At 38.4% G+C, this 12,753-nt stretch overlaps 1 protein-coding gene across 2 annotated transcripts in view; it reads left to right on the top strand.

Moving 5' to 3' along the window:
* The window catches only part of LOC105554130 (chromosome unknown open reading frame, human C1orf105), a 59,776-nt gene extending 53,431 nt beyond the window's left edge, over window positions 1–6,345 (top strand). Inside the window, exons 6-7 of one of the 2 annotated variants that reach the window (XM_012000428.1) lie at window positions 2,842–2,909; window positions 5,968–6,345. In XM_012000428.1, the coding sequence (XP_011855818.1) occupies window positions 2,842–2,909; window positions 5,968–6,113 (214 nt within the window). In that variant the 3' untranslated portion in view covers window positions 6,114–6,345. The remainder of the gene's footprint in view (window positions 1–2,841; window positions 2,910–5,967) is intronic. The other variant, XM_012000429.1, reaches the window with a different exon arrangement.
* The last annotated feature ends 6,408 nt before the right edge of the window (window positions 6,346–12,753 follow it).

The following is a 12,753-nucleotide window of genomic DNA, read 5'->3' as shown; positions in this document are numbered from 1 at the left end:
GCTTGAACAACTACTGAAAGTATTGCAGAAAGTATAATCTTCCTTTCCACCTTCACAAGAACAATATAAGAAATAGAATAGGAAATTTCTTTGATAATTCAGATGGAACTAAATACAAGTTCTCCATGTAGATGACATATCTAATCTCCAAGATACGGAAGATTACACATAATCTTTCCTTAGTCCAAGATGTTCTCTGCTACGTTTTAGTAACTAAAATTCCTCTTTATCAGTTTTGTTTGGTTGTTATTTAAAGCTTTTTATTTTCTTTATCAAGATCGCGTATAACAGATATAAAATCCAATTGGAATTCTGATTTTTTTGTGTGGTTTGTGTTGTTTTGTTTTTTTCTTTTTGAGATGGAGTCTCTCTCTGTCGCCCAGGCTGCAGTGCGGTGGCGCAATCTTGGCTCACTGCAACCTCCACCTCCCAGGTTCAAGCAATTCTCCTGCCTCGATTTCCCAAGTAGCTGGGATTACAGGTGCCCACCACCATGCCTGGCATTTTTTTTTCTTAGTGGAGATGGGGTTTCACCATGTTGGCCAGGCTGGTCTCAAACTCCTGACCTCTGGTGATCTACCCACCTCGGCCTCCCAAAGTGCTGTGATTACAGGTGTCAGCCACTGCGCCCGGCCTGATTTTTCAAAGGTTTTTTTTTCTTCTATATTTAACTATTAGGGAAGAAGGACTCTGTTTTTACTTTATTATGACATACAAAACATGGACTCATTCTGAATAGGACATCAACACAGGTCAACTTGCATTGCAATAGATGGTTGGAAAGTAGACATATACTCACCCTGACATATGACTAACCAAGAAAGCTATATGTAATCTAATGGCCATTTTAATTTTTTCCTCATACAGAAAGCAATAATGTGGAAAAATAAATAGGTTTTTTTAACCTTATGTTGCACAGTGGTACATGTCCTGATTCCATTTATGACCTTAGGGCCATTTGTTCCAGACTCAAATATAGACCCAGATACACTGAAAACATGTACCCAGTTCCTGGCCAAGGTAGACAAGGTTATGGAGGAAGTGGCTATTTGAGCAGTACAAGCTCCATCAATAATAACATTTACCTGTACTGACTCTATAGTTTTAAAGAGCTCTTATATGATAGAGGTAATTCTAATAAATATTCATTATGAACTTTAAATGGAAAACTGAAGCATGTAAAATCAGAGATTTCTGAGGAAAATTCCACCCTTCTGTGGAATAACCTTTTGAAATTTGTTGCCCCATTTTACTTATCTTGCAAGTTTTGTACTTTATTTAAATGCAAAATCCCAGAACATTAATTAGTTGTATTTTAAACAAATAGCTCTTATCCCTCTAAAACTAAGATCAAGGATTGAACCAATCCTAAAATCATGTCAACATCAACCAGATGTATCATGAGAGTGATTGTTGTATTCTTTTTTTCAGTGTTTTGGAGGAAAACATACAACTTCTGTTTGAGACTTAACTAGAGTGACTATAAAGCAAGGGCCTGGTTCTATCTTGAACTTTTCCAAATTTGTTCCTAGCACTAGATGTTGGTTTCTTTCTTCATACTTTTTAAGTATCACTGCATATGTAGGCAAGTGCAATTATCTTCACAGAAATCATGTTTTTTTTAAAAAAGTGACTTTAATTATAGCCATTGCAGGAATTATAATACTTATAGAATGAAAAGAATGAAGGAAAAAAGGAAGAGAAGGAGAAAAGATGGCAGGATAGATACATATTTGTTGAATTATAGAATAGACAGAGTTTAAACTATTCAGTTCTGAACATACCATCTGCCTGTTTGCCCAAAATGGATAATAGAAGGGGTTTTGCTTTCTCTTTTTCTCAATCTCAGTGACAATTGATTAAAGCAAACTGGCTTAACTCGCTATATTTTTGGTAGCAAAGCAAAAATAATCTTGGAAGATCTTTGTGGAAGTAGAAACCATGAAATGAATGTAGAGCCTTAGATGGCCCATCAAAGTTTACTAATGTGTCAGTCTTTAGAAATTAAGCAATTTAGACTAATGTAGAAGTGGTTTTGGCTTATATGCATTTTCCTCAAGGGTCACCTCCACAGCCTTGGCCACCAGGAGAAATAGGATGTGGTTAGGGCATTTTCTGTGAAATGGGAAGGTTCTAACCAAAATATTTTCTCAACTTTACTCTTTAAGGGTAGATTATTGATCTGGAAGAGTTCTGCTTTTTTTTTTTCTTCTGGAAATTGGAGAACTCTTTCCTTTATTCCTCCTATTTTCAGACCACGTATGTTCTGACAGTGGAATAAAACATTCAAAATGAAGGTTTTATCAAAAATCCATGAAAACAACGCTAATCAAAAAGAGGTTGAGAATTAGCAGTCTTTGGACCACTCATCTCGCATTGCTAGAAAGTGGCTTGATCACCAGGTTAACAGGTCTGGATTCAAGAGATCACATGTGTTTAAAAATGTATAAAGAGGCCGGGCACGGTGGCTCACACCTGTAATCCCAGCACTTTGGGAGGCTGAGGTGGGCAGATTGCCTGAGGTCAGGAGTTTTAGACCAGCCTGGCCAACATGGTAAAACCCCATCTCTACTGAAAATACAAAAATTAGCCAGGTGTGGAGGTGTGCGCCTGTAATCCCAGCCCCTCAGGAGGCTGAGGCAGAAGAAGCGCTTGAACCCGCGAGGCAGAGGTTGCAGTGAGCTGAGATCACACCACTGCACTCCAGCCTGGGCAACAAGCGCAAAAACTCCATCTCAAAAATAATAATAATAACAAATAAATAAATAAATATGTATAAAGACACATTTCTACCAAGTCCTAGCCAATTAACTAATGTGTTTTCTTATTTCTTCCAATCAGAATGATGAGTCTTCATCAACCCAAATTCCAGACTACCCCTGAGCCTTTCCATGATGACATCCCAACAGGTTTGCTTTCTTTTAGAGTACTTATAGTGTGAAACATACTAGAAAAAAATGCCGTAGAATAAAAGTCTGATCCCTAAAATAATTTCTAAATTTCCTGAGAAAATTCTCACTTTCTATCCCTTTCTTTTTCACATATTGTCTTTTGACCTGCTGGGATTAGTTCACAGCCCTTCTTTCACTCCAGCACCACCTGTGCCCTCCTTAGGCCTCACTTGCCCTTATCCATGTCAAGTTCCTTCCCAGGATCTGTCCACAACATATGGCTGAAGACTTCCGGGGAGATGGGGTACAAACAAAATAGAAGTTCCCCTATTGGCAGTCCTGATGGTATCAATGAAAATGGGAGGGGAACTGCATCTCTATACCCTCAGAGTGGCCTCACCAAGGCCCTGAACCTTTCACTCCACCAGCTCCCTAAAATACCTGCCTTCTCCCAGCAGCTGCCTGCGCTATTCTTATCTTCGCTTGCTGTTGATAGAAACAAGGAAAGAAGCTCTATTTCAGGCTTCAGCATTGACCTAAGTCTCAGCTTTAGTTAAGGCAACACTGGGCTGGTGAAGATGGAGTGAGCCATTATTTGGGGTAATATAATTCAAGGGCTTACTGCAGCACAGGCTGTCACTTTAGTGACTGTCCATTTTCTCATTTGCTCCCATATTAACTGAAGCCACTTGAATTTTTCTTTCTTTTGATACATACAGTAAAGAAAATCAGGATCACTTTCCTCACTCTATACATATGGAAAACTCTTTTATCTTAGGAGGTTGCAGGGGAACTAGGCCAGAACTAAAAAGATATTTAGAAAGGAAATTTGAGGATTGAAGGGATGTCTTGAGGGGATGCCAAAAGGGAGGACGAGAAACTCAGGTTACAGCTGAGGTTTGGGGATATCCACTGGAGTGGAATGAAAGTCTTCCAGTCCTAATCAATCACTTCTTATGTATCCCAAAATATTGGCCTAGCTCATGGCTCTCATTCAGCCAAAGTGGAACCAAGAGCCTGGAGCTAAGAGTACCCACCCAACAAAAGCTACCCACTCTGCTGTTCCCTGGTCTATGACCACCTCATTCTTTTGAAGCCAAGAGAACATGGGTGATAGGCATGTGCAGTTGATGTCATAGTTATCTGTGCCAGCCACACACTCATTCCGAGTTTCCTTTGGACCTGGATTTTTTCAGACCTGCCTTGCAAAGGAATGAGTCACACACATACACACCCACCATTGTATACCTTTCCCTCAGCAAGAATACATTTTTTGGCCCTAGAGAACAATGTAACAAGATGCCTTTCATCAGTTTATTATCTCTGGGAGTATACTTCAATTAGCAATTTAAGAGCTAGATTTTGTGTGCTCGGGAACAGCATGTTATGTTCTTGGATGGCCCTGGTTCTTATCCGTAGAGTTCATCCTAGAACAGTGATCTTAGAGGTGGGAGTACAGGGAGAGTAGTTGTAAAACTTGCTAGGAGCTGAAGCTTGGTAGATCTACTGTTTATTATAGTCATGACCCTTCTGAGCTGACTTTGCTCTTGTATGTGCTCTTAGAGGTCATGAAAAAGGCACTAGCCTAGAATCAATGAGACCTCGGTAGGAATCCTAGTCTTGCTGTATAGGCTTGCTCTCTCTGTGTGCTCACCTGTAAAACCAGAATAGCATGTTGTCCCACTGAAAGCTAGACCTTTGGTACAAGTAGTCTTCACCTTTGACTGACCCAGGAAAACTGCTGACACTGCTCCAGCCCCGCTGGTTTATATAGCTTAGACATGTCCATACTGTGGTACTTGCTGCTTATTGCTGAAGCCACCTTCCACCTGTGCTGTGTTCCCTGTGGATTGCTACAAATACCAAGTGACTGACTCATCCCAGTGAACAACATTACCGCCAATGACTGTCTAACTCAACTGTTGGTCACAATGATTGCTAGCATTTTTTTCTGGACTCTGCTTTTCATTACATATTATCAATAATTATTAATGACAACAAAGGAAATAGAAAGAACTTATCTTTACAAGTGATGGAGATTCCTTCATGAATCTTTGACCTGATCCCAGAATCCCATGACACCCACAGACTCTTAATCTCAATAAACATTAATATAGATGCTGACCACCTGATGTGAGCCTACCACCTGGCACAGTGGTAGGATATGGCACAAAGAGCACTGGGTTAGGATTAAGGATATCTGGGTTCTGGTTCTTAGTCCATTAGTGCCTGTGACCTTAGACTGCTGTTCCCTCTTCAGTACAGTGATGAGACTGAACTGGAACCAAGGTTTGTGATCCTGTAATGTCTCTATCTCTCATTCAGTTGGACTTTGTTCTCTGGAGCTTGTTCCAGAGAATTCAGAGTTCCAATTCTCTTAGTCACTCAGTGATTCCCAATGGGAAGGTGTTATTTCATGCACTGGTTTACCCCCATTCAAGTAATCTGTCTTCTGGAAAAACAGAATATTAACCAACTTTTAATAAATCATATTTGAAGAAGAGGTAGGGTAAGGATTTTAAAGAACCCCAAAATAAATTATTTCACAAAATACAGTTTTCTTTTGAAATGCAAAAGTACTTTCTCTGCCTACTGTAGCCTTTTTGTAAGATCATATTTATTTCTTATTTTTATTTTTTTAAAGAACAGAACTATATATGTGTCCCTTAAAAGTCTCCTGAGAATTGAATCTTCTTTTCTCTCTGACTTGTATTACAACATCAGACATGTTTTATCTTCATTTTTAATTTAATGGGTAATGACGTCTAATACTTGAGTTTTGTTTCTGGATACTCCTTTTGGCCTCATTGACAAGATTTGTAAAAGTTTAAATGTTGTGAGGGGAAAAGGCAATTTTATTAAAAGAAATCATTAGGTGAAGTTTTTGTTCCATTTTCTTTTCTTCCTTTTCTTAAGAAAAAAATAAAAGGTGGATTTGAAAAACAAAATATTAGGTGAATTTTAAATCTGTTTTATAAGGTTGAAGGTCTTTGTTGGCCTGTGCTTATTTTCAGTGTCTTTAAGAATAGAATCTAAATAGTCCTTGTCCTTCCTTCCTTCTTGTACTGTCATCCAGAAAGCATTCACTACAGACTGCCCATTCTGGGCCCCAGGACAGCTGTCTTCCACGGACTACTGACAGAGACCTACAAAACTCTAACAGAGAGACAACGTTCTTCCTTGCCCAGAAAGGAACCAATAGCCAAGATGATGAGGCAGTGAGCAGTAGGAGCTCATCACCTCCCAGACTCCCAGAGAGAAAATAACCTTGCCAAGTCAATCTTTGACACTGGCACCTTCTCCTCACAATTTTCTCTCCTCTCCCAAAAGATGATTTAATTTTGCCTTCCTAAGATTGCTAGTATTCTAGCTGTTACCTCTATCTTCTCTCTCATGTCTCCTAAAGATAAAATGGTTTAATTTACATGATTATAAAGATCTGTTGATGAAAATGGAACATGGTAACTGTCTCTCATTTTATTTTGTTAAAGATTCCTCTCTATGTTAAAGTGGAAAACATCCTTCTGTTTTTAAGCCACAAGTTTTCTATGAAAGTTATTTCAGCTCTTTCCTCAGGACAGGGGCCAGAGATGGCTCCATGAAATCCCTCATGAATTCAGCTTATTAAGAATAAAGGAATAGGCTAGGTGCAGTAGCTCACACCTGTAATCCCAGCACTTTGGGAGGCCAAGGCGGGTGGATCACTTGAAGTCAAGTGTTCAAGACCAGCCTGGTCAACATGGCGAAAACCTGTCTCTACTAAAAATACAAAAAGTAGCCGGGTGTGGCTGGTAGCAGGTGCCTGTAATCTCAGCTACTCGGGAGGCTGAGTCAGGAGAATCACTTGAACCCAGAAGACAGAGGTTGCAGTGAGCCAAGATCACACCACTGCACTCCAGCCTAGGCAACAGAGTGAGACTCCATCTCAAACAAAATAAAATAAAATAAAATAAAATAAAATAAAATAAAATAAAATAAGTGTAAAAAAGAATAAAGATGTGGGGCCCGGCACAGCGGCTCAAGCCTGTAGTCCCAGTGCTTTGGGAGACTGAGGCAGGAGGATCACTTGAGACCAAGAGTTTAAGACCAGCCTGGGCAATAAAGGGAGACCCCTATATCTACAAGAATAAATAATAATAATAAAAAAAGAATAAAGAAGAAAAAGAGAAGTTGCCCTCTAGCCTTATCTCTGTTGGTTAACTCTGGTAGACGACAGAGGATACTGTGATGTACTGACTGGAAAATGGCAAGACATTTGTTATTGCAACCCAGAAGCACAGGAACTGTGCCTTGCCTTGCCCTTCTCATGTCACTTCCTTTAGTGCCTCTCATATGTTAGAAGTTCAGCTAATCCTTGCTTAATAAAAACCATACCTAGTGCGTGTATTATGTAGCTTAATTACTTTGGTTGGAAGATGTATGCATCCAGATTTGTCCCAGTCTCTGTGTCCATCTGCAGTATGAGGGAAACAAAAGAAAACTCTAGGCTAGCAAATATTATATTTATAGGCACATATGTTTCATGCGTCCAGTTTCCGGGGTGGGGGCCGGTGGTTATATATATAAAAAGAACACCTCTGTTCTTCAAGAAGCAATGATCTTGTCATATTTCAAGATCCTGACTAACTGGAAACTGAATCAACATGTGAGAACCAACTTCTGCCTGACTGTATTTGAAGAATGCTAAAAGTATCATCAGACTTTGAAAACCTACTGTTGACTTTTCTCTAATATCTCTGTCGAGTGACTGGATTAACCAGATAAGTGAGTAAAAACATCCTGACATCCCTTTCCCTATAGGGCTGGAGACACAAGGGTACATCATGGATACTGGGAATTCACATAGTCTGGGGACCCCCGGAGTCTCTGAAGCCCTTGCAGAGTGTCTGTGACTTTACTTGAAGAATGGACTTCAAAAATCTCAAACAAATGGCCTTGTCCTTAAATTGGCCTCACTTATTGCACCAAAAAAAAAAAAAAAAAAAATAGACAAACAAAAACAGAAAAACTTGCTTGATTGTCCTGAATTCCTGGTAGGCTATGATTCTCAGTTTCAGTTCAGCTGGAGTTTAAGAACTCCAAGAACAGTGCCCTTGAATTGTGATACCATTTCAGATAGTTGTCAAAGGAGAGACACATCACAGGTAACAATGTTTCCTTCTTTTGTTGTTGTTGCAGATTAATATATCCAGTGAAAAGATTGGGTGTAACTGTACCCATGCATTATAGAGGATACATGCCCCATTCACAATTATTTGGAGCTTTTGAGGTAATCAGAATATTATGTGGCTAGTGAGATAGAATACTTCCCAAATATCTTCAAGATGGCTTCATCCATAGTACTGGGACATTTCTAAAATCTTGTAAAATATAAAATAATAACATCATGTTGTTTGTAGTATGATGACAGAAATGGATGATCTATAGCAACGGTTCTTAAACTTTTGGTCTTAGGAAATTTTACACTCTGAGACATTGAAAACGCTAAAGAACTATTTATAATATTAGAAATTAAAATGGAGAAACCTTTTAAACACTTCCAATCAGCTGTCAGAGTGATGACATTATCACCTGTCATGTAGCCTCTGGAAAACTCCACTGTACTTAGGAGGTTTTCCAGAGGCTACTTGAGGCTTCCTGAGAAGAATAAGAAAGGAAAATAACATCTTAGTATTATTATGCAAACAACTGTAACTCACAGATGCTCTGGTAGGGCTTCAGAGACTCCCAGGGGTCCCCAGACTATGTGAATTTCCAGTCTACATGATGTATCCTTGTGTCTCTGGCCCTTTAGGGAAAGGGATGCCAGGATGTTTTTACTCACTAATCTGGTTAATCTAGTCACTCGACAGAGGTATTAGAGAAAAGTCAACAGCAGGTTTTCAAAGTCTGATGGTACTTTTTAGCATCATTTACCTCCCTTTGCTCAGATTGTCTACTCAAAAACTTTATAAACTTCATTTGGTTTCTCAAATAGAGTGGGTTGACCAGTTAGCACAAGAAGTCTAGTTCCATTTGAAATCTCATTTCTCTATGTGAATGACTGTCAATTTGCTTGGGCTAGTGTGAACTCATTTCCCAGAATCTGAGGTCTAACCTGGACCTAGTGTGGCCTCAGCACACTAGTAATACTCCACCTGCAGCTTTGTTGAATAGTTAGCCAGCTGGTGAACTTCCTTTTCAGTTTACTCCTACAACAAAATTCTGAGAATAAAAGAACTGAGGGAAGAATTTTCTAAATTGGGAAGTCCAACTCTGACATACCCCTCCATGGGACTAACCCAATGCTATTATTTCAATTTAAACTTGCAAAGAGATTTGCATATATGCTGTGTGATTTTTCTCTACCAGTAGTAGTATTTAAAATAAATCTTCTTACACCAAACTTTGCTTCTATTTTTCCTGTGGGAGTCAAAGTTTTGACTCTGCCATCCCTTTTAGCCCAATCCTCCCAGCACTGGGTTGGATCCTTAGAGGTGATAACTTGAGCTTTTCAGTTATTTTACCTGCTGCATGTTTTTAAGCATCATCCAAAAGATCTCTCATAAATAGGCCATGGTAATTTCTTCACTATGAAAATCTACTGATAATGTTACTCCTGGTTCAAAGTAATATATATTTCAGATAAGTTTTGCAAAATGGATAATCTTGGGTAGATTTTTGTTGTTGTTTTAAGATAAAAGCCTGCTTTTGCTGTTTTGTTGTTGTTGTTGTTGTTGTTGTTGTTTTAAACAAGGACTCTTATTATAATTAAAGTCCACTGACATGAGTCAGATACACTATTTCATCTTTCTTCACCCTAACAGGGAATTTTAAAAAACTAATCAATCTACAAAATTCTTTTATTGCCATGAATAGAGAAAAATGCTATATTTAGGAAAAGCCATGCTGGAGCTTTTAAAAACAAATATTTAACTCGTTGTCACATCTAGTTCCCAGTTTAACCTTGGGAAATCCTACAGGCCTCTACTGCCATGTGCTGTGTTCAGGGTCACTTGTATTTTCCCTTCACCAAACTGTCAAAGCTCAGGGGAGACCGGTCAGGAGCCATCACCTCCCAGGCCTTGTGGTAGCACACATTGGAGCTGCCCATTGTTCTGAACATGTCTAAGAATACATAACTTCAAGTAGCCTAAGTGTAACGAGTTTAATAGAACTACCTTGTGTGCTCCTAAGGAAAGCCCTATTTAGAATGTCTTATTTGGGTGTAGTTACTCAGTCTGAGGGAGGTCTTAGGGATGAGAAAGTATTACCAATAGAGTATGGAAGAGTTTCAAGATGAAGAGGAAGCATGGGTCTTGTTTCTATAAATAAACCTATAACTAAATTCTGAAGAGTCAAGGTGAAATTAGAAAATTTAGAAATGGATAAAATTTAACTAACCCTTAGAGAAAACAGGGATGATCAATTCTGTTTCAACCATCTCCCTCTCAAAACCATCTTAATGTAGCACTTTATTAAATATTATACCTGTTTAATATACCTAATTCTTGTCTCTCTAGAAAAATGTAAAGTTTAATGAGGACAAGAACAATATCTCATGCTGACACCATATCCCTGCAGGAGCTGCCCAGAACACACTTGAGAGATATTTCAAATGAAAAAATAAAAGTCTATTCCTAAGCTTACCAAGCAATATGGAAAAAAATAATAAATGAGGTAAAATCCCTGAATTTGGGACAGCAAAGCTATAAAGGATTTAGGTATTAGGATTCTGCCTTTGAGGAACTAATAGTTTCAGTTGTAGAATAAGATATACACACAAACATGCACGCAAATGAAGAACACTTGTGCGGGTCAATATGCAAATAGGCGTGAGTTATAAACAGGAACACTCAGTGATTGCAGCAAAAAAGCTCTCCATATCACCAACCGTCCAGTTCTCTAGACAGGAACAAAGAGGCAGTTGTGTGAACATCTCAAGAAAGTGGTCAGAGGGGGGAAATAGCCATATTCACCCACATGAGAAGTTATTGCTCGTTCTTTGCGAAGTCTTTGGCAAGACATTTAACTGTCTGGCCAATGAAATGCAGAAGAGTGGAATCAGGTACTGGCAGATGTCTGCTGTTTCAAGGAAAACTTGTTCTTAAACCTCTTGGGATTGTCCTCCACTGTCTGTGTTGTGGGGATCATCCTGTAGAGATGTCACATAGCTAGAGTCAGGAAGCCTTTTCTTGCTAGATTCTCACATTGAGAAAAATGCATGAAGAGTAAGATGTGCATAAAAACAACAAGAAAAACATTTGCTAACATTAATTGACTCCAAGGCATGGAACTGTGTGGCTGGAGGACAGAAATTGGCCAAGAAAGAGGATTTTTCAGAGTATACCCATATTTGCTCTTTTAATTTTGAACCATGTGAATGTTTCACTGACTCAAAAACAGAACAAGATGAAACAAACAAAAAAAATCTTTTAAAAATTGCCAGAGGGTTAATCTAGGTGATAAGCTATTAACATAACTGTTTGTCTTCCTGACACTCAAACAACATAGTCCTTGAATACTTACAAGGTTTGGACAAGTTTCCAGTTTAAAGAATAAACTTTATCTCTGGTCCTTGGAAGTTTTGCCACTGAGAGGCTTCTACTGGCAAATAGTAACATTTATGTAGCATTTTAAACTTTTCAAAGCACTTTCACTTGTTTTTCCTTTCTGTTTGCATTAAATTTACTGTTGTTCTCCTCATTTAAAAAAAGCAACAATGTTTCATACAGTGCTATCTAATTAGCAAATGCAAATATTCCCTGGGGAAATTTTAACCAAAAAAAAAAAAAAAACTCCCTTTTTTCTCTTAAGATCCCAGGTTATTTGGGCAGTATGACATGGACCCAGTCATTCTCTCTGGATCCACCCCAGTGTCACTCAAATTACAGCACCTAGAGAGTAGAATCTAAAATTCTACTAATGCCCTGGCCTAGTGTGGCTATAAGAATCTTAACCTCTCTTGTTCTGAATTTCCTACTTCCTGAAAAGCAGACTATTATGGCTTTAGTCTTCCTAGCGCTAAGTCACATTCAGTCTTTCACATTGACTTGCTACTAGCTATAGACTTTTTGTCCTTCTGGTGAGAATTACTGTTCTGACAGCTTTCCTCAGGTTGCTAAAATTTTAACACCTATATCCATGCCCCATATGATTTCTTATTAGGGTTTATTCTAGCTAGATTCCAGCTAGTTACCATCTCTCTGAATCCAGATTCCATCATTGACTAGTCCTCCCATATTTGACAATCTGGTCTTCTTTTTCTAGGTATTTGATACAAGTGTTGAAAGGAACAGAGTCAGGAACCAGATCCCATAGAATAAATTTAGAACTCTCTCTTTAGATCAGGGATTCCCAGGGAGCTCTTCTTTATATTTTATTGTAAAAAAATTCAAATATACACAGAAGTAGAAATAATAGCACAAAAACACCTATAGCTCCTCCCACTAGAGTCCTCAACTGTCAATATTTTTGCCACATTTCCTTCACCTATATATTGTTTTGCTGAACCATTTTAAAATAGATATCATGACGTTATACCTCTATATAGTTCAACTTGCAGTTCTTCAACACATAACACCATCATCTCACCTAAGAAAATATGAATAATTCATTATTGTTATATTCACTTAGTCTATACTCAAATTCCCCATTTGTCCTCAACATGACAATTACAGCAGGTTTGTTCAAAGCCAAGTTACATCAAGGGTGACATATTGCATTTTTCCTCCTTTCATCTAGAACTCCACCTCAACTTCCTTTTTCATTACATTGATCTTTTGAAGAGACAAAGATAAATTGTTCTGTAGAAGCCAAAGACCTCTTTAAATAATATGGCTCTTCATGTTGTTCATTACAAATGCTGCTATCAAATAAAGGT

This window comes from Mandrillus leucophaeus, unplaced genomic scaffold (genome assembly GCF_000951045.1).
Source record: "Mandrillus leucophaeus isolate KB7577 unplaced genomic scaffold, Mleu.le_1.0 Scaffold629, whole genome shotgun sequence".
Taxonomy (NCBI): Eukaryota; Metazoa; Chordata; class Mammalia; order Primates; family Cercopithecidae; genus Mandrillus; species Mandrillus leucophaeus.
Note: the sequence above shows the minus strand (reverse complement) of the source record. Positions and strands in the feature narration are given on the sequence as shown.